The sequence below is a fragment of the Patiria miniata genome, unplaced genomic scaffold, assembly GCF_015706575.1.
Source record: "Patiria miniata isolate m_02_andy unplaced genomic scaffold, ASM1570657v1 HiC_scaffold_5, whole genome shotgun sequence".
Taxonomy (NCBI): Eukaryota; Metazoa; Echinodermata; class Asteroidea; order Valvatida; family Asterinidae; genus Patiria; species Patiria miniata.
The window spans coordinates 30,041,282-30,067,140 of NW_024037072.1; the positions used below are offsets into that span (position 1 = coordinate 30,041,282).

At 40.2% G+C, this 25,859-nt stretch overlaps 1 protein-coding gene across 2 annotated transcripts; it reads left to right on the forward strand.

Annotated features, from left to right (window-relative positions):
- Positions 1–422: 422 nt before the first annotated feature.
- Positions 423–25,859, forward strand: LOC119740917. 2 transcript variants are annotated; one of them, XM_038216396.1, is made up of 15 exons: positions 423–579; positions 3,723–3,836; positions 5,064–5,260; positions 5,853–5,998; positions 7,009–7,100; positions 9,232–9,366; positions 12,158–12,262; positions 12,762–12,859; positions 13,532–13,670; positions 15,437–15,529; positions 15,972–18,239; positions 18,679–18,923; positions 19,188–19,334; positions 21,538–21,696; positions 23,072–25,859. In XM_038216396.1, the coding sequence occupies exons 2-15, from the start codon at positions 3,734–3,736 to the stop codon at positions 24,083–24,085; spliced, it is 4,941 nt and encodes a 1,646-aa protein (XP_038072324.1). In that variant the 5' UTR covers positions 423–579; positions 3,723–3,733; the 3' UTR covers positions 24,086–25,859. The 2 variants fall into 2 exon arrangements, with proteins under 2 accessions (XP_038072324.1, XP_038072325.1); XM_038216397.1 differs by having other exon boundaries at positions 5,067–5,260.

Here is a 25,859-nt window from a genome sequence, read left to right on the forward strand (position 1 = left end):
TCGCGATGAAGCCCTTGCTGATGAACGGTACATTTTCCCTTTTCATCCAGATTGTGAGCAACATTTGATACCACCGCCTTCAACTAATCCTTGAACTTTATTTGTATTTCTGGCGGCGTAACTACTATTTCTCAGTCGCCGTTTTTGAGGGTAAAATCGGAAGTTTTGTTAACCATCCATCCGTACTTCCAAACTAAAAAAGGAGGGGAGTACGAGTTGACCTAGGTGCGAGTTGACCCGGGTACGAGTCGACTCGGGTACGAGTTAACCTGGGTACGAGTTAACTCGGGTACGAGTTAACTTGGATACGAGTTGACTCGGGTACGAGTTGACTCGAGTACGAGTTGACTCGGATACGAGTTAACTCGGGTACGAGTTGACCCAAAATCATCTCATTGCGACATCAGTCACTTTCATGATGACTGTGTCTTTACAATATTGCCAGAATGTTCGTTGTTACACTTTACCCAACAAATTGTAACAAGTTGTATCCTTATTTTCCGGTCCACCCACCAGCGAAATTCGCCAAAAAAGAAAACGGTAACCGTACCGTACGCAGACGAGTACGAATTTTTTAAGGTAAGACTAAGAACTAAGATAAAAATCGGAACAAACCGCCATGACCGCGTACGTGCACCACGTCTGTTCCTATTTCAGCCATTTCCTCAAACAACTTACGCTTGTTTTTCCATTTTGCAAAAAGTCTTGGAAAGCATTCCGGGAAAAATGTTGGTAATCCTTATAGGACACCTCTATTTTTTTTGACTTTTGAAGGCTAAAGCAGCCTTTTTTCTTCAGATAAACTCATGTTAAACGTCATTTTGAACATGTTGAAAACACTTTTAAAGAAAATGTGACTTTCCTACCTTTTTTTGCAGTTTTCCATCTTTGTTTTTGAATCTGTTTTCTGTTTGCCATCGTTGTCTTTTACCCCTTAATTTCCCTCATAAATCAACTGCCCTCTTCCATGTCTTCGCACAAAATTAAACCTCTTAATATCTTAATATTCAACGTGTCATTACCAACTGTTCAGATGTATCAAAAATACCAGAATATCTTTTTTGAGTGTCATTCAGTCAGTTGTTTTGGTGAGTCTTTTAACCTTAGGAATGGGGTCCTAACGCCTAAAAGTAAGGATTACCAAAATGTTGCAACCTGATGCCATTTTTTCTTCATATACCGATGTCATCTCAATGAAGGTCATTCATTGCAAAAATGATGATAATACATGAATCTGGGACTGAGAAACATTTCCAATTTTGTTAGGAAATAGGCCCTACTTAGAACATTTTCTTGACTCTCCATAGACTTTGTACACAATTGCGGAAGTGGGGTCAGGTTGCAACATTTTTTCCTACGTACAGGCCGGCCAGGATGTTTTGCAGCCGAGGTGCGCTATGCAGCCGAACGACATCAACTGTAGATGGCTATCGATGAGACTAAACAAATCCAGTCTGGGGATTCGGGCAGGCCAACCCGGAAAATTCCGAGCATACCTCACACGCGTGTACTACCGGAGCGTTGGCTGCGCATAATGTTTTACCTCTAATGTAGTGTGTCCTGGGTCCTTGCTCTAGTGTGTGGTTTGTATTGTGGGCTTTTCCAGTGGGTTTATTGAAAAAAAGGAGTCAACCTATTGGGAAGCTAGTGGAAATTTATGGATTTAAACCATTTGTAAAATTAATTCCCAATCAAAGAGAAAATAAGCCTAAGTTTTGAAACATCAGCTTAGAGCGTATTTCTCAATCTCATCACGTCGATGTTTCAGCAATTTGCAAAGCAGTTGAAATATCTACCAGTATTGGGTATATCTGCTCGTATTGGGTCCGAGTTGGTTGTACGCTAGGGTCCTGCACACCAAAGGTTTAATTACAAATTACTCGCTCAATTATAAATTCAACACCCACAACAATTTTGTGAGCTTGCCGTGGTCGCTGTGTTCGCAGCAAAAATGCTTGCCGGTCCCCAGCCGCATCAACGTCCAGCGTTCATCCACATATCGTCCACACTTGGCGGTGCAGTCTGGCTCAGCGCGAGACCGGCCGGTGTCATATGAAAATCAGACTCCTATGAAAATCGGACTCCTTTTCCCTACTATTGGTGAATCCCTTGCATGTGACAGGTCACTCTCCCACGTATGATTCTAAGAATGGCATATTATCGTTCTTACGTATGGGCAAGTCCGTATTTCATGGAGTCGGATATTCATGCTACACCGGCTCCGCACGCAAAACGTGTTGAAAGTTATACAATGACTATATACACTGAATTTACATTTCAAGGCACCAGTCTGCACTGCGAGGGTTTAGCGTCTATATGCACATGCTCTGTTATTCATGCTAATACCGTGCGTGAGGTATGCTCGGAATTTTCCGGGTTGGCCTGCCCGAATCACCAAGTCTGAAGTTGGTTCGTCCCATCGATAGCGCCCTCTACCATTGATGTCGTTCGGCTGTGGCGGCCTGTAAACGAGCATTATCCAAATCCAGACTTGGACAAAGACCATTAAGATAGAGGCACTAATATTGGGGAAAAAAATGTTACAACCTGTCGCCACTTCTGCGATTGTGTACAAAGTCTATGGAGAGTCAAGAACATTTTTTGGTATTTCTAATAAAATTGGAAATGTTTCTCAGTGCCAGATTCATGTATTATCATCATTTTTGCAATGAATGACCTTTATTGAGCTGAGATGACATATGAAGAAAAAAAGTGGCATCAGGTTGCAACATTCTTTCCCTGAGGTTTGCTTATGATCTGGATGCAAAGTAAAATTTACTGTTGGTGAGGGCTCCGTTGCGATTACCATGCGGACGCCATTTTGAAAATGGCGTCCAGGTGGTAATGGGGCCAAGTTACTCAGGCTAATTAAACATTGTTGTATCAATTTGCGTATCCAACCTCATATTTGTTGGATAATTATGAATGTGAGTTTTGGCGCACTTTGAGAGGGCTCACTGCACACTTCGAATTAACGTCTAAAACCAATGTGGAAATAACCTCTCACTTGCACCTGAGTAGGTCAGTGTATGACAAGTTGAAATGGTAGGCCTAAAGGCCTATCAAAAGTTATTTACAATGTCTATCAAACTTAATTTTCTCAAGCAAGATTGCAATTATGAAAAATCAAATGTGCACTTTGCCCGCCTGGTGCTGTCAACATACTCCATGCATGCACATTATTAGCCTGGAAAAACCCAGCTCAAAGGCTCATGACAGGAAATTCTAAATCGTGATTTTCCCATGTCATGAGCCTGAGAGCTGGGTTTTCCAAGCTGGCACTTTACCAAGAATGTTTTACTGACTGTTTGTCAACTAACTATAAATCTTTTCACTTCATTTCAAAACGTGCAAGAAATAACATCGTTCTTGAAATGGTGCTCAGATTGACACTCTACTTTAATCCTACTAATTTGGTATTGAAATTCCTGGCTTTGAAAATTCCAAATTATGAGATAAATTTTTACCTTTTTATTGTCTAAAAAAAGAGTTCACAAATAAGGGTGAGATTGTGTTTTGAAACCTCTTGCTGAACATGCTGAAGGAGATCAGGAAGAAACCCCTAGATTCTGTCAGAATTTTGACAGTTTTATGGCATAAATTAACAAAAGTTATTCAGGTTTGTATTATTCATTTTACACAATTTCTGTGTATGGGGTCATCAAAGTAATCTCTTTCCTACACATGGAGCACTTACATCATTTCCTGGTTTCCTGTCATAGTGTAATTCCACATGATGGCGGTGCTAAATGGTGCATACAACATGCATGCCATGGAATGGCACGCTACAACATGTACGTCGCAGGCATCCGCCATTCCCTTCAAAGCTCTTGAACGTATGTCATGATTTGCTTGTAAAAGTCACTCAGGCATGGAATTGTATTCTTGGAATGTTCCTTTGTTGCTACGAGAAACAAAATATTGTGGGACAGGCATCTTGTGCAGCTTGAATCGTTCTGAACTTGCAAAAGTGGCATGAATGCAGTGCTGGTTTTTTTTTTAACAAATTGGATTTGTGGTCACATGATGCCAACTTTCTGCAAACTATTATCTTCTGCGCTGCAGATATATCTAGCTACAAATATCATTAGTTTAAAAGTGTTGACACAAGCTACCTAATGGAGGTGAAATAACCTGTATGCAAAAGACGCTTACATTGTTGGGTTGCGGCATGGTGTCGTTGCAACAGGGGACATTCAGTTATGGTGTATTTATCTTTTCATATGTGGTTTTTGAAAGTTCACTAAAAGGGGCTTAGACTAAGTACATGTAGGCCTACAGTGAAAGTTAATACATGTACAAAGAATATAATTAGTCAAACTTTGCTCCGTAGTAAATGTACATGTGATGTATCAGTAAAAGACTAAAAGTGCATACTGCCCTCTGTTGTTTTTATAAATTGACATAAACTTCTAAGGTTATCCCGAATGACTGGATCTTGTGTCTTGATCTCTGAAGTCCTTGGCTTGACTTCTAGTTGTGGTTGCTCGATAGCAGATAACTTTACAATACATTTGCAAACCAATATGTGCACTTATTATTGTGTCCAAAACATGGAGTCCTCACCAGTGGTCACAGAGTGTCGTCTACACTGTTCATGCACTTGCACGTTGTCAATAGTTGAGAAGGGTCCTGCTTTGACATTGCCATTATCCATGTATTCCTTTTCCTGTTACATCTGATTTTCTAATTCTTGACGCACTCCTTGATGCAGTCTTCCTCCAAGAGTGATTAGGAATAACAAAATACCTACCCAACAAATAAGAAATTGTTTGAATTCACTCTAACTGATACTGAACAGCATATATTACCAAGTTCAGAGGTAACACTAACAGTGACGGGAAAAAATATCACACTTTGGAGCTCCAATTTGTAGAATGACCCACATATGTAATAAACATTTTTTGTCGATACATTTCTGTAGTATATGAATACATCTAGTTTGCACTCAAGGGTCCTTATGACTTGTACAACTTCATTGTGTGGTTTTTGCAGATGTATACATGTATTTTTGTTTTCTTTTGGTACATAATTTTGAATTCTGCTCCTCTTTTATTTGATAGCAGGTAAAAGAATGTCAGCAGTTGACATTTCAACTCAGGTTTGGAAGAAGCAACGAATCATGTATCCCTTAGAAGTTGTGGAACAACCCAGATCTTTGGGAACCCCATTTGTCAAAGACACTGATTTGCCGTCTTCTAGTTCATACATTGTGGGAGAAAAAAGTACCACAGAGAAAACAACACATCCAAGCTTGTTGGTAAGTGAAAATATCATCTGGGCAATTCCACGGTTACTCACGTTACATTTTTGATGTACTTTTGAGTTTCCTTGGGCTGTAATTACCTTACTGAAAAGGTTTAATAACTGTTATCCCCATGGTAGATAGAGTAGACCTAGACCTACATAAGCGTCAAAGATGACATCCAGAAAAATATGTTATGTATGATAAACAAGACGCACAAAATCGGTTACTCACGTTACATTTTCGTAACGTGAGTAACCAATTTTGTACTAGTTAGCCAGACAGGTTGAAGCCATCACCCTCGGGCAGCACACTTATATTTCTGGCCTTGCTTGCTGCGAGTGGGTCGCTGACAGATATTTCCGGCCTCGCTCCCTGCGTGTTTGTCTGTCATCCGTTCCAAACACCGCAAAACTTTTGCGTGTATACACGGCCTCCAGCGCGAACTGGTTAATAACGAGGCAAAATCATTGAAGCAAAAATAACAATAATAACGTACAAGACTTTAGATTAGTTTTGTTGTTGAAAACTAGTCATGGGCAAGGAAGATAGAAATTGACTGTTTAAATTGATTCCTAATTTGTCTTTCTCGTTTTTTCCCTTCTAGCTGATGAACTACCAAGGACCGGTAAATTTAGTCTGGTATCTGGTTGCAGATGATGTCATATACCCACATCCATATGTTTTAGAGGGAGTGGATTGTCAAGATGGGGTCTGTACCAAGACCATTTTGGCCAAAGGACAGATCATAAGGTATGGATTTCATCATTTTTACATAGCTTACACATGACCTTTACGTCTTTGATTCACCTAAAGGTTATCAAGCATGTCAAGGGTTTAAATATTTGTTATTAATTTGCTGTTGAATTCTCACAAGTTATAAGTCTGTCAAGGTCATTATCCTGTCAAGAAAATCAAGTCACAAGCTGTTCAAATTGCATTCCTTTGTCACAGTTCATTCCCCAAAGTTACGTTAGAAGAATTTGGAATCGTATTAAACAGTACTTTTCAATATTGCTTGCCCATGAATAGTTTTCAACAACACAAAACTAATCTGAAGTCTTGTAAGACATTAGTCATTATTATTGGAGTGCCATGGCCTCATGGTCTGAAGCATTGGATTCGTGGTCTGCGGGTAATTCTGCAGGTTGTGGGTTCCAGTCCAGCCTGCGTCTATGGTGCATGTGCCCTTGGGCAAGGCACTTTGTCACTCATTGCTTCTCCTCACCCAGGAGGTACTGTGAGGGCAGAGATGGTTATTGTGATTGATTTTAGCTGCTTTGCGCCCGAAATGGCATCATCGGTCTGTATACTCCCCAGGGAGCTGAGATGGTATTTGGAATGTTTCATTGGCCTAATGAGCAGGGTGATAATATTTAGTGATGTAGCGCCTTGAGCACCAATACTGGTGGATATGTGCGCTTTATACGCATTATCATTAATTGTGATAACAGTATTAATTGACTTGTGATTGACTTGTATTAGTTCTGTTCTTTAGTGTTTGACAGCAGATCAGAACATCCTTGTACATGTTGAAACATGGACTGATAATTTGTTGTTGCTATTTCATTGGTTCAGTTGAAAAATCTATACAAAAAGGACTTTTTTTAATGGAAATGTAATTGTTCTAAGAAGGTTAACAGAATTATTTTTGGGAATTATAAGAAAAGAATATTTTGTGAAAACATTCAGTTCAATATTCTGGTTAAAAAAATGGTCCATAAGGGATCAAGCATGTTGCCTTTGCTTTTTCTTTCAACTAGTTTCCCAGGGTTGTATGTGCGGAGTGTCAGCAAGGAAGATATTCCGAAGACGTTAGAGAGACGCTTAGACATCCTGAAGGAACACTTGCCAGGTATGATCATGTTAGACAAAAGGAAGACCTTAAAACTGGGCTCTATTGAGTCTTAAACATGTTGTTAACAACCTGCCAAACACATGTTTATTCCCTTATTGATGAAACAGTCCAGTCTGTTATTTATATTGTATATGTATATGGCATTTTATGTCTGAATTAGTTTAGGGACTTTTCATAAGATGGAAGTTTAGGGACGTTCAGAGTGATATGATTGGTGACACAAAGTGGGGCACTGTGGTCCAATGATGACGGTGTTCGACTCGTGTGCCGTGGTACATGGGTTCGAATCTTGACCATGGGAACATGGTGCTTGTGCTCTTGAGCAAGGCACTTTACCATTATTGCTTCATCCTTTGGATGGGACGTAAAGCCGTAGGTCCCGTGTGTTGTGTAATGCACGTTAAAGATCCCGGTATACACTTGTTGGTAAGAGAAGGGGTTTGCCCCGGTGTTTCTGGCAGTGGCAGCAATTATGCGCCGCAGCACCTTGCAAAAAGGTGCTACATAATGGGTCTCATATGTTCATATACTTCATTTACCTGTCTTTGGTTGCATTCTCCCCCAGCGCTTTGTATCCTTTGGAAAAGGCGCTATATAAATACGATTATTATTATTATTATTATTATTAAAGTGAGTTAGTATACAAATAATGAATGTTTATGAGTGCAATGATGAAAATATATTTATGAGTTGAAAAATGGAATGTTCCATTCAACGAGGCCAAGCCGAGTAGAATGGAACATTCCATTTTTCAATGAATCAAAATATTCTCTCCGTGGCAAGAATGCAAAACATTCATTATTTGTTTAATATAACATCCAAGTACATCACTGTCATTCGATTGGAGGATAAAACTATAAGAACAAACAACATTTACAAACTTGTATTAGGCCCAAAAAAAAAATATATTCGGTCTCTGGTCAGACCAAAGTTCCGGAATTGACGCAGGGACGCGGTGGGTTTTTTTTCTTCAAGCTTGGATTGTACAGACAAGGTGGGGTACTATTTTGCTTTTTTGGTGTCCTCATGTACATTGGTGTCCTCCATAATTTGCCTTGGTGCTCTCGATCATTTGCCTTGGTGCAATTTCCCATTCCTTGGTGCTCTTTGGTAAAAAAAATTGAGGAGGTGTGGCAATAGAGGGTGCTGTTGGAGCTACCGCGGAACATTTTGAAGAAAAAAAAGATTGACGCGCATGATTGAAATCGACGCGCACCCTGACCAGAGACCGACTTATTATTTTTTTTTTTGGCCTTCTATCCACTATTTTTTTTCTCAGTTTGTTCAAGGCTAACAAGGTTTAAAAGTCAAACCATTAACAATTTGAAAGATAATATTGTAATTTCTTTAAAGAATGCAAAAGAAAATCAGCAAGTTCAGCTCGTAAAGCATCAAAGGCAAGATTTGTACTGCTCAATAAAATGCATGATGTGGTTGTATAGCCCAACTGTGCATCTTTGCGCAGTGCTATATGTGACCCGCTCTGCAAAAATGAGTCTGATGTCGCATAACTTGAATTCAAGCTTTTGCCACTTTTAAATGGAAACAGTAAACATTTGCTTAAAATTTGGACGTTTTGTTTTTGTTTTATTTTGGTTGTTTGATAGTTTTAGTTCAAATATCTTACGCAGAAATTTAAATATTGTAAGAAAAAGACTAACAAAATTGTGATTGTTGGTGCTTTTCTTGGTTAGTTACAGTGTATTTGTAATTTTTCAAACCTCTTTTTCTCCATTGAGACCTTTCTAGCTTTGCAAAACCTTGACAGAATTAAACAAGCACAACAATGCAACCAAATGTCCTAGAGAGGTCCGTAATATACCAAATGAAAGCTTATTTCATTCCCATTTTATTAATGTAGTGAACTCAAAATGTCAGTTTTGCCACAACAGACTCATTTTTGCAGAGCGGGTCACATATGATCTAATGTGCAATAGATCAAAAGGGATGGAACGAAAATGCACAGTGCATGGAACCAAAAGTGCACGGATATGACATACCCCATGCAATGGTGCGATTAATGAATGCCGTGTGACATACAATTCTATAGATCAAATGACAAGGATTTTCTTTGGTGATATATAATATCCAATAAATGTCATTTTATGCATTTTTATTTTCCATACAGGGACAGGGTTCAAGCTGAAAGACCCAACTGAATATAATCTCAGTTCTGTAAGAATCTGCTTCCATGTGAAGTTCCCAGATGCAAATAGATGCCAGGAAATGCTTTCACTTGTAACGAAATCATTGCACAGTAAAGGTGAGCTATTATGTTGGGTGGAGCTCGTGCTGTGTGGAGCACTGTGCTCCAATGGTTGCATGGTTGTATGTGCATGATTCAAACCTTGATGGGAACATGGTGTTTGTGTTCCTAGGCATGATATGTTACTCCAATTACATGTACCTCCTTCCACCTGTGTGCTAATTGGTACCAGTGTAGGTAGAGAACCTATAGCAGGCGCGGTTCTACGGGGGGGCTGGGGGGGGGGCTTTAGCCCCTCCAAAATTTTGTCTAGCCCCCCCAAAAAAAATCCATAAAAAAAAAGCACCAGCAAAATGTAAGAATTTGACGTACATGGGAACGGTCTCTCCCAAAATGAGAAGGGTGCATTTGTACACTTTTAGTTAATATAGTGTGCCCGATTGTAGGATTTTATCCGCGCTCCCCATTCGCTCGTACCCCCCGCCCTGCAAACAGGGCGCTGGGAAGGGCAGATGAGCTTCACAGAATCTTGCGAATTCCTTCGTGAATTCCAAACGGAGCCTGAGCAACTGGCGGGACTTGAAAATTTACAAAACAGATAAGTTTTACAGATTTTCCTACATTATTATGCTTTTCAACCAAAAAAAGGGCGCTGCATTTATGTTTGAGAATAAAAGAGTGACGAATGACTCAGTCTTAACGGCCGTTTTAAACCTTGCAGGGTCGTGGCCGTGATGCCTTGCCGGTCACAGGTCACGCAAAATCTATCCAATCAGAGCGTTGATTCGTCAGCCCTTCCCAGTGTCCTGTTTGCAGGGAGGGGGGTACGAGCGAACGCTCCCCATAGAAAATATGACACGAGCACAGGCTTCGAGTGGGGGCCACCCCAAACCCCCTTTAGTTACGCCACTGCCTCACAACGCGGGACACCCCCAATCTAACCACGAACGCGACCTGCAAGTATTAACGGAAATCCCACAAATTAAGTTCATGCTATATAAAGCTACACAATTAATTGTTGACGAGTTATGTATCGGTCAGCGCAGGTGACCTCGGCTCTATTTTGATGAAACAGTCCTTAGCTTCAATAAGTGTTGATTTAATACACCCCTTTTTTGCTGTCGAGGCAGTTTGGCAACTTTGTGTTTTGGGCGTTGCCCAACCCCAGTGCATTACATCAGCTACTCGGGTAAACACCGATTACTTCATATTTTCAGATTTGTAATTTATAACAATGACATGGTGCAGCACTGCCGTCATGAAAGATTTCCCAGTCACGCACTTTGATTCAAAGCTAACTCTGCAAGGAAATTCGTTTCAATTTATATATTTCTTTCAACCGGTCTTTATTTGAATTCTCTGTTCCTTGTTATTGTTGGATCTGTTATTCTAGAAAAACATTGTAGGAAACCAATCCAGCGATTCCTTTGTTCCTTTGAACTACATGCCAAATTCCTCACAAATTACAGCATTTGTGTTTATGTCAATTTTGTTGTACACTCTCAACCATTAGATCATGTCCATAAATAGCCCCATCCCTGTATAGTTTCACCCTGTATTGTTTCGCAAGTAGCACAAGTATACGACACAATTGTTTCGATGTCCCGGGGTAGTCCTGTTACCAAGGTAACCGCGAAGATCGTAGACTGGCACATAATAGCACCCTGATAAGGTATCTATGACGGGCAAAGATCAGCCCTCACGCGTGCCACAAGTTTTCGGGGGTGTGCTAAATATGGCCCGTGTATGGCACGTTCCTCGCACGTGAAACTCAATTGTTGACATCAATACAATAGTTCTTTACAATAGTTTTCATGGCCAGATTTGGTTCACTTATTATGAGGTCGTTCTCTATACAAGTTTGGGGGGCTGTAGCCCCCCCAAAATTTTGTCTAGCCCCCCAAAAATAAATTCCGTAAAAAAAAAAAAAAAATGCATTAGCAAAAAGAAGGATTGTGATGTACATGCGAACGGTCTCCCCCAAAGAAGAAATAGCCGTGACAAGGGTGCATTAATTGATATAGTGTGAATGATTTTAGGATTTTATTGGCGCTCCCCATTGAAAATATGGCATGGGCCCCCCCCCCCCTTTTTTTGATTTTCGGAGGCCTAAGTGTCTTGAAAAAAATAACCGGTCAACATTTCAGCACGCCTCCCTGAAAAAATTCTGGATCCACCGTGCTAGCCCCCCAAAAATATTGGTTCTAGAACCGCGCCTGACCTATAGCTCTGATTTCATATTTTACTGAAAAGTTTTGTCAGGGCCTGATGACCAGAGGTAATAATTATGGGACTATTTCAGAAATTCAGAGATTTACATGTAAGCATTATAAAATGTGTGTATGCTAACTAGAAAATTCAGTGCTTCAAGCCTTGTAAATACTTCATCTTCAAAAGAGATACAATTTGGCAGTGCAAAATAAAAAGAATAATAAGCTGCTTCAAACTTCTTACCAGCAGAGTCTATGGTTTTGCTGAACAGCAGAAAAGTTGCGCTATTGTGCTAACTAAGCACAATATTGTGCTAACTAAGCACTGTTTCATGGTGTGGATACACTAGCTGTCCCGCACAGATGGCCATCCCTATTGTTGTGTCACTGAATTAAGCAACTTTTTCCTAAGGTTAGCGCGCCTTATGCTGTGCTTACTGCTTACAGTTCAAATGAAATAGACAGAGGCTCTGTTAGCTCAGCTGCACCGTGAAATTGCGCCAACTTGTAAAGGTTAGAGGCGTATCATTTCAATCCAGGCGTCTAAAGCACAACGCACATCATGTCAACGCACGTCATGTCACCTAGGAGAAAGATTCTGCACTCTTACATCTCAAATACTCTCCTGTTCTTTTCAGAGCCACCTTTACAAAGAGAACCCCGCATTCTGTCCGTCAGTCAGTGCAAAGGATCCGTACTGGGACGAGAAGAACTCACGCTGCGGGTCACCAACCTCAAAACTGGTACTGTGCATTTTGTGGGTTGTCGGGGAATTTCACTCTATGTATTTGCAGTTTCCATTGGTCTGCCTCTTCCATGATAAGACTGTGCACATATGGCACAAAGTGGTTATGTTTTACATCTGTTATATCATTGAGTCAGGAGTGTGTAAATTTTGAGTGTGAAAATGTACTTTTTGAATAAGATCTGAACAAATGCTACAGTTTTTAAGGGAACTATTGCAAAAAAAATTGTCCTTAGGATATGCATGAGGTTTTTCCAGACTTTTGTCTGAAATCAGACTTTTTGAATCTGAGAGAAAGCCATTATTAGTATAGAATCTTTCAGACAATTTAGCTATTTTTAGACTTTTTTAATTGACAATCTCATCCCTTTAAGGAGAAGCGTACCTTACACTGAAAAAACTACCATATATGTTATCTTTTCATCTAAAAAAATATAGGAACTGGACTCTGAACCTATGCTACGATTGAAACAGCTGTGTTTATTATTTCCTTTCAGATGATGTCTTTGTGTTTTTCCATTGTGAGAGCACAGCACCCAGATCCAGCTGGCAGGCATTTGCTGAAGTCATCAGTATTTCCCGCCAGAAAGCAACGGTAGGTTGTCTGCTGTTCTCATTGATTCAAATCTTCAAGTTGTTGTATTACCGTCTGTGGTGTACAATGTAACAGAACGAACAAAAGGAATAAAACAAGAACTTGAAGATAACCCGGCCGGTGGTGCAAACTCAATGAATTTATTCACCTTATTTAAATATAACCCCTTATGCAGTGTTGTGGGGAATTCCAAGGCATAAGGATATAAACTCAAGCAGTGGCAGAAGTTTGAATATCAGTGGATAGCTACTACATTTCCCCTTTACTTTGACTACAACTCTGGTGTTGTTTGAGAGAGCCAACACTAAAGAAATATGAACCTTTACTGTTCTCTAGTGCTCGTACCAAAACGCACATATTTTCTTTTTCTTTTTTATTATTTTTATTTCTGGTAACTAAATCAAGGACTCCACAAAAACACTCTAGGCACTGAAAGTCGCAAGCCTGAACAAACCTGTAGAGAGAAGACAATGAAGGAATTAGTCATTTAGAGGTGGGAGGAAAACCTAAGCAGAATATTCAGGGGGAAACTCACAGAATCAGGTAGAGACTGAAAACCTTATCCAGATGTGGACCAGGGCAGGAATCGAACGGGGGCCACAGAGGTGGAAGGTGAGAAAAGTACCCACTCTTGACGGCCTACATTTAACTACTTGTGTCTCCCCCATACAGCCTGTGGACATTGTAGTCAAGACGCCCCCATACCCCGACCAGCAAATCAGCGAACCACAAACAGTAGCCATCCAGATACGATTGCTGGATTACTCTCTCAGCAACACAATGAAGTATACATACATCCCTGAACCGAAAGGTAAATATAAAATCTTGGGTCAGAAATGCAAAAAGTCTTAAATGGCTGCCATAAAATGCTTGATGGGTTCAAAAAGTGTACAGTGAGTATGATGTAAATAGTTTACACAAGATCTCTGTCATCGTTACCCTTGCTTATCGAGACTTTTTCACATTCTTAAGACCAATTCAGCAGTCTGTGGAGTATAGACCATGTTCAATTTGTTTACAAATTGGATGTTGTGGTCACATGATGCCAACTTTCATCAAAGTGTCTGTGATATAAACTGTTGAAACTTGGGCAAATTAACATGCAAAAGATGCAACATTTGCAAAGATCAAAAAATGAAATGATCAAATTATCACAAAATATCTTACTGGATTGTTAGGAAATGACAGTCTAAAGCATCCTGTAAAATCGTGGCTCCCGGTGTGCTGACATTTTCAAGAAAAAAATTAATTTTTCCCAAAGCTGGTTAGCCAACCAGCATTGGAGTAAACTGGCCTTTTTTCAAAAAGTACACCTAATTTTTTATATCTAGATATTCCGCATTTTCTTTGTAATTGATTACACGTACACCTGTGAAGGGATGCAAGCCTTCTAGACTGATTCTCTGACCTTACAGTTCCCTAAAGTCTATTAATTGCTCCCTTTCATCTTAAGTGGGATCAGGGAACTAGACAACGAGAACATGTTTTTTTTCCCAGCATTTACAAGCACAAGTCAGTTTAACAATATTTGCTATAACATACTTACCCTCCAAATCCTTTTACTTCTGAAAATTGCAGCAAAAGCAAATGTTTTATATTCCTTTAAATGATTGAGTCGGGTGCTTGTTAGTATGACATAGCAGATTACATTGTCTATGTTGCTTGATATGACCTTGTTTGGTACATGTACCATGCAGGCCAAATTTCATATAGTGCTGCTAATCTCATAATTTTCTACTCTCTGAGTCTCCGTCTATTTCGTGGAAACCATAAGCCGTATAAGCACTGCAAAAGACATGCTAAGCCCATCATGACCCCTATAGTTTATGCCTAGAATCCATGAGCCTAGCCCATAGAGCTTTAGTAAATTACTCGAGCGCTAATTCCACATTAACAGCACGGAGATACTTTGAATCCATCCTCGCGCAGACATTTTGAATTCATGTGCATGTTTGTAGAATATAATGAAATTAGATGGAATGAATTTTAAAAGTGTACTCCAAATGCAATGCATGAGGACAAAATACACAAACAATTTAAGTGCGTCATGATGGTTAAGAAAGTCACAGCAAAAATATGTTGTTTGCGCTGTTTGTGTCAGAGCAAAATGAACCGTTATTTACTGATTATACATTTCAGTTTTGGGCATATCGGCTTTGACAACGAACATGTATAGAATACAAACGCAGATGCAAATAGCCGTACAAAAGCCGTACCAAATTTTGAGTTGTCCATAGGTTTGTGCACAAACGTGGATGCACTCAACAGGCATCACTTTGTACATTGAGTCAGTGTTCTAGTAATTGAATACAGGTCTCAAGAATGCGATTTAGTCTCAAAGCCGATACGCCCTGCACAAACGTGGATGTGCTCAGCAGGCATCACTTTGTACATTGAGTCAGCGCTCTAGTAATTGAATACAGGTCTCAAGAATGCGATTTAGTCTCAAAGCCGATACGCCCTGCACAAACGTGGATGCGCTCAGCAGGCATCACTTTGTACATTGAGTCAGCGCTCTAGTAATTGAATACAGCTATATGACCTAGTCGACTGTTTCCTCCCTTTTTCATGTTCCAGGGGTGACCAGGTCTGAACAAAAAGTGAAACTCAGAGAGCCCATCTATGTCCAATACTTCACTTGTCTTGGAGCCTCAGCAAATATCAATCCAGGTAAACTCAACCTGTCATCATTGTCTCATTAGCCCTCCCAGACATCAGTTTATTAACCCCCTGTACAGACTTACGTTTGAATTGAATAAATCCCCCGTATTTAAATTGAGTTTGAATTTAAAATCGGAGCTATGCCAATGCCCATGTGTTTGCTTTAAATGCAAGCATTCAAAACTTGTATCAACATGTACAGTTGTACACAGAAAAAACAAAACAGTTGTTTGATAGAAATGCATATTTACATATGTAGAAATAAAAGTACAATGGTCCAGTCTTTAACCGCTTGCAGTGCCATTTGTAGAGGGCATGGCCACTGTGAAAAGAAGCCATTCGTTTATGACATCATCCGTCTGCAGCCACATACTGACTTGGTAAAGATTAGGTTAGTGCTTTTTTATTTTTACATTATAACTAGCGATTGCAAATTTGTTCTAAATTTCAGTTTTGAAAATGACCCATGAAGAAAAAGGAGCCGGGAGTTCCCGAGCCAATGGTCTTGATCGGATGTATGTCTACAAACACAAAGACTCACGGGCAGTAAGGAAGGCCAAACCAAACAAGGTGAACGCTGGCTCCCAGACTGAGGAACGATATCTGAGGCCTGGTGGTTTGGGGGAAGGATATGATTCTGAAGAAGAACTTGGAGTATCTGATGATAGAGTTGATTACAATCGTCTGGAAAGATATAGATCTCTGATGATGGGGTCTGAATCCCCACCTCATGACCCGTCTACAAACGACACTGAAGCACACCCACAAAGGGGAGGTGGTTTATCTCGGATGTATTTCAGTCCTAGAGATGTTCTTCGTAGTTTACAGTCTTCGAAGTCCAACCAATCAAACAGCTCAGATTCGACGCTACATCAAGATGGCTTTCAGAGTTCATCTGTATACAGTAGTAGCAACCTCGAATCAGAAAACCTGGTCAGGGACATGTCACTGGTCAACCTTCAGTCACAGTCACCACATGGAGGAGAGGGATTCTCATCTGCTGCCAGCAAAAGAGATACTGTCAAAAGTGTGAAGGACTTGGATCAAGACTTAAAGGACGAGCCAGAAAACAGTCCATCTAACAACACAGAGACTGGTGATTCCTCTGCCGTTTCAACATCCATTTGGATATTTGGTAGACACCAGTGTGAGTTTTCGATTGAGGGTACCCTTCAAGTGATAGAAATTGTTCTACGATCACCTGAAGCCAGTGACTTGCCTGATTTAGCCGGAAGCAACTTGTACCCAGCCATTGTGGACAAGGCAGAGTTTCCAGTCAGTGTTAACAAAGCAGGATTGGTTGCTGTCAAGACAATTGATGCAAGTCTGTTCCAGGAAGAGGCCTACTCCATCTGGTGTAGATTGGAGCACAAGAACCTGATAACCATCTTTGGCATAATAAAGCAGGAAGCTAGACGTTGTCTTATTCTTGAATTCCCAGAGGAGGGATGCTTGGAGAGATATTTGTCAATGGCAGACCCAGCCTCCCTTCAACCAGAAAAGTGGTGGAAATGGATTGTACAGGCTGCTGAAGCATTACAGCACCTTCACAAGAATGATCTGGCTCACCAGGAGATTACGGTGGCAAATTGCCTGATTTCAGCTGATGGAAATCTCATGCTGAACATCCCAACAAATCTAATTGCATCGAAAAATTTCTTGGAAGAAGGAGTTGCGGTCGTGGATGAAGAATTCAAAACAGCTAAAGCAGGTGATATTCTCTCATTTTCTGTTCTGGCTCAGATTTGGCTTCAAAACTGCAATCTATCTGAAAATGTTGCAAAGACCTTTGACTCTTTTTGGAAAACTTGTACTCGAAAAGATAGACCAAGTGCACAGGAAGTTGTGAAGATACTGCAGAGTTACAATCAGTTGGGGACATCTGGAAGTTCCGCAGTACCACTCTTAAACATGGTGCCTCCAAGCCCTGACCATGATACAGACCAACAGGGTGCTAAAGATTTCGCAGGTCTTGGGAGCTACTTCACGGATCCAATTCCTTGTTCCCCAGATAGTGGCATTGTTGCGACCAGCGAGTCCAAGAAGTCTGTCTTAACTTTACCAACCGGGCCTGAACGAAATGACTTGGAAACCAGTCGTGAGTCAGCCTTCTCAGATTCTTCTCAAAAGAACGAGAACAGTTTAAATACATTGGTTTTCGAGTCTGTCACCCTAGGTCATGAGCAAACTGAAGCTGGAAACCTGACTAACTCTCAAGAAGGCAACAAGCCAAGTGGTGAAGAGTCTCCTCCAACGGAAACTCAGGAATCCGCCAACATCTCAGATGATGACAACACGGAGATATTGGAAGAGAGATCTGAGGGTGGACAAGGTGGCTCAGATAGGCATGAAGAGGGTCATGAACAGAATGGTAGAGATGAGGAAGGTTCTAAAAGTCACCTGCGTCCTCCTAAGGTAACCAAACGCATCGATCACACCGGGGGAAAGCTGGAGCTTTTCAACGGTGAAATCTCCTTGGAGATCCCTCCAGGAGCTCTTCGGGAGGGTCAAGTGGAAGACATCACACTGAGTGTGGACTGGAATGACAAGCATGTACCACCGTTGAGACTTAGTGACATGAACGTAGCACCGGTAGTCCAGTGTGGACCAACGGGTCTACAATTTAACAAGCCAGTGCAGCTCAAGTTGCCTCACTGTGCCGTGATACCAGATAACAAGCACTGTAAAATGACTGTCCATTGCAGCAAAACTAAAGAAGGTTAGTTTTTCAAAGACATTTGCCCAGTCTATTTGAAATTAAAAAGTTTCAGGAGTCACGTTTACAAAGTTTACATTTCCTGATGAGAGTACGCCACAGTACTTTATGATGATAAACCCTGGCACAGTAACATTGGTGCTTCTCTTTCCGGAATACTTAATATACACCTCATGTACACCTTGGTACTTTAATTAGGGGAATAATGGTGCAGTAGTGCAGTTTTAAACATTTGGCTTCGTGATGATGGCCGAGCCAAAGGTGATGGGGCCCTTAACCGGCCTAAACCAGACACGTTTAAAACTGTTCCACCACATTATTATTCCCATTCATAAATACTTTTGAGGTCAAAAAAATTTCTTTAAAAGTCAAAAAAATTGACAAAATTAGATTTAACACAACTTTTTACTGTTTTGAGTTTTGTTTCATTCAAACAACCAAGGAGAGACGCCACAATGGAATAGGATTTCAAAGCCAGAGGATTCAGACATGGCGGTGGAATGCCAGGATGGATGCTTCATTCTCTCAGTCTGTCATTTCACTTCTTTTGCTGTCACGTTGGAAAGTGGGGAGGAGATCTTTGCCAAAGAGATCATGTTTGTTCCCTACGGGCAGGAAATCAGTACATTGCAGGACGATCAAGAGATTCGCATCTACTTGTATAATTATCATTCCAGTAACAGGGAGGTAGGTTACACTTTCATTGGCAGTAGTATTTAAAATTGATCTGAGTACTTATTGTCTGTGTCACAATAGAGCCTTAGAGCCAAATATGATGTTCTGAACAGGGAATATTGTGGACCTGGTGATACTGGGCTTACTTTGTGAGAAGGATGAAAGGTTGTTAAAAGAATAATCCAGAAAAACAAATAGATGTGCAAGATTTAAATGTAATATACAACATTTGCTTTTGCTGTTAGCCTCATGACCCTAATGTATGTCTTTGAACAGCAAATACGACAAGAAGAACAGTACCTTGGCGGGAAGCAACTAGATGCCCCCAAAGCGTACCACGTTCTGGAGCTCCCAAGAGGCAGCATGGTTGTCAAAGTAGAATATCATGATAAGTCGTGGCTGTTGAGATCATCCCTCACAAATGTAAGTTCTGACCAGGGATGTGATTTCTCCGGTTTTTTTCGGAAATCCGGTTTTTGGGCCTAAAAAGTCCACCAACGTGAATCGTGTGAATCCGTTGAGAAAATAGGGGGGTAGAATGTGCTAATTAATTATTCATAATGAGTTTTGCTTGCCGAAATATCCGAAATTCATTTACGGACATAAACTTCGTTGATCGATATGTATGCCGTACGCACATATTGAACACCCAATGTGAGAACGAAGTTGAAGACCATGCGTTGCCCTTAGTGCGATTATGTGATTTTTCGCTCGGGGCCGAGGTTGTGGTTATGTAGGTCTAGTTCCTGTGTCGGTACTCGAGATGCACGTGTTGCGCTGGTCAGGTGTGCAGACGAGTGCAGCATGGTACACTGGTACCCTTCGCGTGCTAACAGAATCAATGCTATGATGAAGGAAAGGACCGGAACCAGTGACTACTGCAAGTACTCACAGGTTCGTTTTCCGTGCGTAATCGGCCGAAGTTGGATCGTAAAAATACCAAACAACCATTGATGGAAAAAGAGGATTTCTGCAAATTAATTCACAGAACGTGATCTTCATTTTCTGTGTATGTATTTTCCATTGAAATGACGAGATTGCAAAACTCGAACCTGTGGAGAAACATCTTAGCGTGTTTCTGCAGTCCTGCAGAATTTTCGGCCACGTGGGATGGGCCATACACAGTGCAGCAATGCACACTGACACTGTGCCGGGCCGGCCGTGTGTACGATGCGATGTACGGCCGACCAGACTGAATGTTTGCGGTGCTAGCGGCCGTGATGTACGTTAAGCATAATTGTGGAATAACCCACCTCAAATATATTTTTAATTAGGTGCGGCAAGTTTTAATCACTTTTGATTGCTAGTCTTGATAATTTTTGTGGCGCAAATGAGAATAATCCAGGCACTAAATACATGAAATGAAACGAAACATGGAATGAAACGATTCCTTGCTTTACTACAAATATAGAAATGGTGAAATAATTTTTTTCCAACAATACTACCGACGCTATTTTGAAAGGCATGTTATCGGAAGCAGAAGTGATTTAAGTTTACAATTTTGATTTTTTTTTACAAAAATATTAATAATATAATTTTTTGAAGCCGTGGTTTCGCAGGTTGTTGTATCAAAAATTCCCCCACAGGTTTGAAAAAATCCTGGGAGAACAACATGGCTCTCAACTTTGAGTACAGAAAAAACTTTATTAGAACAAGAGTACATTTTAACAAATAAAGGAAAATTCTTCATAAAATTAAAACAAATTCTGCTTCAGAATTTCAGAGGAAAGTGCCCAGTAATTGCCTCAGATTGCACCACAGAGCATCTAAAATCAAAAATTTTTCGGGGCCCTTAAGCGGGCCCCCAACCCCACGCCGTAATTTCTTCGCGCTTCGCGCTCGCCAGAGTTTGCACTTCATGCATACAATTTTCAGGTTTTTTTGTCACAGACCAATCGCATCCCTGGTTCTGACCGAAATCACTTAATCAAAGCATTACGCATAACAGATTCCTGCTGAAATTTGGTGCAGAAGTAGAACCAGAAACTGGGCTGCTATGACTCCTTTTTTCCCCTGAATGTTGACTGTGGTCAGGTTGTACTAGCGCCCAAGCCATTAGTGGACCTACGATATAAACAACAGTATTTTCACGAACATCCAGCTCATAAAGTTACCAAAGTCACTTGACAAAACTTCCTTATAAAGCGCCTACTGGCTTCTCCACATGTCAAAGATGAACTACTGGGGCTTCAATGGTACTCATCACAATCATTTTTTGGAGCTGCAAATCAATGGAATTTGGCCATGTTCAGGGTGCACCACCACACTGCCTACACGCCATGCTTCAAATCACGCGTATTATGTATTGACATGTACAACACACATACATATATATACATGTACAGAGGGGAAACAACCACGTGACATGTAGAAACCACACCTGTGCATCGGGATGCATCAACGACAGATTCATGAAATGGTACAAGACGCACTGTGGCTACAAGCTCTAGCGTGCACAAACAATCGTTGCCAATGTAGACACGAAACAGTCATTGATGCATCTAAAAATGGTATATCATTAATGCCTCATTAAAGTTGTTTCTGATTGTGATTACAAGCTATTGTCAAAAGATACTATGTTTATTCAATCATATCAAGGGAAGTGCTCGCTTTTATTTTTCTCAAGACATTCTTGTTCCGCAAACTCTGGAATCTTCAGTCCTACGATCAGTGCAAGTTTATCTGGAGCAACAAGAGTGAAGCAGTCAAGTTTATGTGTCGCATTTCTGCTCAGCAGCTCACCAATGATGAAAGAATGCTGTTAGAGATATCTAATCATGTAAAGGTACAATCAAAATCACCTTTTCCTTTGGGTAAAACCTTTGTAACACCAACCTAGCGCAGCAAACATTGGATACAAATTTTATTAATGTACATTGTACATGCTGCATTTGCTAATGGGGCAATTCATTGACAATTTAAAATTTCCTGGATGACCATGTTGGTTTTGGTCAAATTGTCGCGATTTGTGGTGCTAGCATGAAAACAATATGGTTTGCCTCTGGGTCTGCATCACGGACGCCATATGGGTGCAGGCCAGTGAATGGCCCAAAATTGCCTATGTGGGGTCGAATCATGATTTGTATGCACTCAATTTTCTTTTATATTAGGCCAAAAAAAATATATTTTCGGTCTCTGGTCAGACCAAAGTTCCGGAATTGACGCGGCGACGCGGCTTTTTTTTTTTTCGCTTTTTTTTTTGTTCTTCAAGCTTGGATTGTACAGACAAGGTGGTGTACTATTTTGCTTTTTTGGTGTCCTCATGTACATTGGTGTCCTCCATAATTTGCCTTGGTGCTCTCGATCATTTGCCGTGGTGCAAATCCCATTCCTTGGTGCTCTTTGGTAACAAAAAATGAGGTGCGGCAATAGAGGGCGCTGTTGGAACTACCGCGGAACATTTTGGGAAAAAAAAAGATTGACGGGCATGGTTAAAATCGACGCGCGCGCTGACCAGAGACCGACTTTTTTTTTTTTTTGGCCTTATAGAGCATTTTGTGGACCATGAACTTGAAGGTTTGTAAAATACTGTAGATGGTGGAAGCTGTGTACAGGACTGCGAGCTTGTCCACTGATCAGCTCACGTCATACGTCATTGATGCTACCTGTCGTGCCGTACCCGCTCAAAACAGTATTAGGCCCAGCATGCGATCATCTTTTTTGGGGGGGGGGGATTTGTCAGTATAACTATTGTATGCGGAACTATTTCCAAAGGAAAAATTACGATTTTCCACCACGATCAGGTACAGCGTTTCACTGCACTATTCGGTAACACCCCTGGTGAAGGCTCTCTCGCAACTGTTTACATAATTACTTGAATGGAATTTGCCCTAAAAGTAGGTTATGTTCGGTTGTATTCCACTGACGTGACAACATTAGTTTTTGGATTTAGGACATCAAACGGAGTAGGAACACACAAAGTTTATTTAATTCTCTAATTGGTACTACGGAACTCATTTTCTGAACTTTTTTTTTTACGGGAGTGTACCATGGCCTATTACAGATCGCTTTAAGAATCATCCTGATGTAAGCAAATCGTTGGAGGGTATATATATCCAAGCCAGCTTGAGTTTGCCCTCGCTTTATCCTGAAAATTAGAAAGGGGAATTACAATGTATTTCTAATCAATGACTATCCAATTGTCTAAATTTGGTTTCCAGATGTCACAGCAGACTCTTCTTCAAATGGACACTGCCAAAAATTCCACCCTCGTGCCTGATGACTTGCCACAACAGGCTTCAGAAAACTCTTTACTCATTGCACAACCAAGTAGCAGTCTCACAAGTGCCGATGCGGGTATCAGTTCCATGCCTCGATTAAGTATTGACAGTATCAATATTTTTAATAATTACGCTCTATCCCCATCAGGATTCACGGGTGTGGTTCTTCCACCAGGTTCACCACCTCTCATACCTAATGAGTTGATGAATTCACTTTGTGAAAAATTGGATCAAACTCATGTTTTGGGTTGGGATTGGACAAAACTTGCCTCAGACTTTGGGTATGATAAACACATTGCATTTCTAAAGAGTAGGCAGTCACAGTGCCCAACTTTCTCCCCAACGCTTGAAATTCTAAAACTCATATATCAGGAACAGAAGATCAAATCACTCACTGCCCTTGAAGAGTATTTTAGAACCATACAAAGAGAAGATGTTGCTGGTATAGTAGCTGATTATCGGGCAGCACATACAGATGAGGAAAACATGATAACCAGTGTAACCCCCAGTCCAGATGAGATCAATAGTCCATTGACTGCAGACCAGATGCCTTTTTCAGATCCTCCAAACAGCCCCTCTCCAGATCTCATTCAAGATATTGCCAACAGGGCTACCTCAGTCAATCAAGAGGTCCCAGAGAATCTCAATCAGTCTCTTGAATTGGTTAACAACAACCAGATGAGCACGACTCGACAAAGCACAGAGCCATGCGGGGATAGGCCTGTGTGCACAGACCAGACTGAGGCAATGCAATATCAACAACCCTCGGAATCCACAAATCAACCTTTGGTAAATTCAAATGAAAGACCTGATTCCTTTGGCACACCAGACGATGCCACACCATCAACACATATGTCTTGTCACAGAGCCATTGATCAGACAGACAAAGATATGGAGAATCTTGGGCAACGCATTCAGAAAATGTTATTTAAGGATGATCGGGCTGAAGTGTAATGCAACATTTGCGTGTACAATGTATATGTTTGCAATGTGCATTTTTTAATAATTTAGATTATTGGAACTTTGATTTGAATATGTGAACATTGCCATTGAGGTACAAATATTTGTATGAATATCGTTTATCCTTACAATTTGTTAAAGATAACTGACTAGCTAATAATTGACAGATTTTAAAGATGCAAATTAGGTCAAATATTTATCACGAGAGCTCTCAAACATGCATGCAAAGTGGATGTCCACAAAAGTGTGGCATTTGATGAACAATAAAACCACTTAACTTTAATATACAAATAAAATTACATCATGGACTTTTTTGTCATATCCCTTTTTTATATTCTATTTGGTAAACTGATGTTATTCGGATCATATCCGTTGGATGCTGGGATATTCAGATATTTGGTATATGTTGCACAGCCCTAGTACCTGTACCAAAAGAATGCATAATTTCCTTGGTATAAATGTAGCATATATTAGTAGGTACATATTTACACTCTGTTTTGCTTTGAAAATGTCATTTTAAGACCAGAATGATATGTATATTTTGTTAGTTTAGGTGGCAGGGAGAAAGTTTGAACTGAAGCTTGAGACAAATTGCCACACAAAAAAAACGCTGTTGACAAAAACATACATATTTGGGTTTGTAAACCATTCATTTGGTGGTGTTGGGATTTTGGGTGTTTTTTTTTGAGTGATAATATATAGTGATGGGTGATTAAAGCATTACTATAGGATTGTAGTTCTGTATATCAGAACTGATTGGCAGTATCAGCTTGCAAGTAAAATTTCATGTAAGCAGACTTAATTACATGTATGTGCTTATATAGGGTAGCATCAAGAAACAAAGCAATTGAATGGAAATTTGTAATTTTGCATTAGTAATTTTGCAACCTTTGTGTATTAAGAATGGTGGTATACCTATGGTATACCAATGGAGTCCATGCACGAACAGTAGGTGGTGCTTCGTGACTACTTCTAGAGCATTCTAACACAATCCCGACGGCACTTGATGCTCACAGGAGGAGACATTAGTATGAGTTTGTGCACATTCTGAACAAGAAATTGCATGTTCTTTCAAGTGCATGGTCTCCCCCAAATCTCTTCTCAAAATCTTTGTGTTCAGTGTCCATTTTTTTTAAATAATATTTTTTTATAATAATAATCAATTACATGCTCAAGCTTGAAGTTTGGGTACTTGTTAATATTGTGCTTGTATGTTTGCAGTAATCTTCAACACAGCTTGAATTTGATGTGTTAATCGGTGCACTTGACTAAATAAAACCAAAAAAAATGACTGAAACGACTACCTTTGCTTTGTAGGACAAAATACAACTTTTGCAATAAAAATGAGGTTGGCACAAGCAGAATATGCGACAAGGTCAAATGTTAAACTCAACAACTTTTGAATCATATTATCTTGTATTGTTGAATGGTTTTCATGTAGGTAGGCCCCTTATGTAGAAATTGCTACATATATGTGCAGAAAGTGTGAATACAACTTATTTCATCAGTTCATTGAATACATCACAGTTCTGTCTGAAAATATAAATTGTGTAAATGTCCTAAAACATAAATGAGTTTGACATTTTGTCATTTCAACCATCAAGTGTTATATCCACGCAGCTTGCAGTTGTTTTTTTTTTCAAGGCTAGTCAATTGAACTAAGAACTGTGATGAACAGAAACTGTTCACGATCTGTCAAATAATAAATAGTCATAATGTAATCATATACATTAAACAGTACTTGATAATAAAAGTGTTGCTTGTTCTA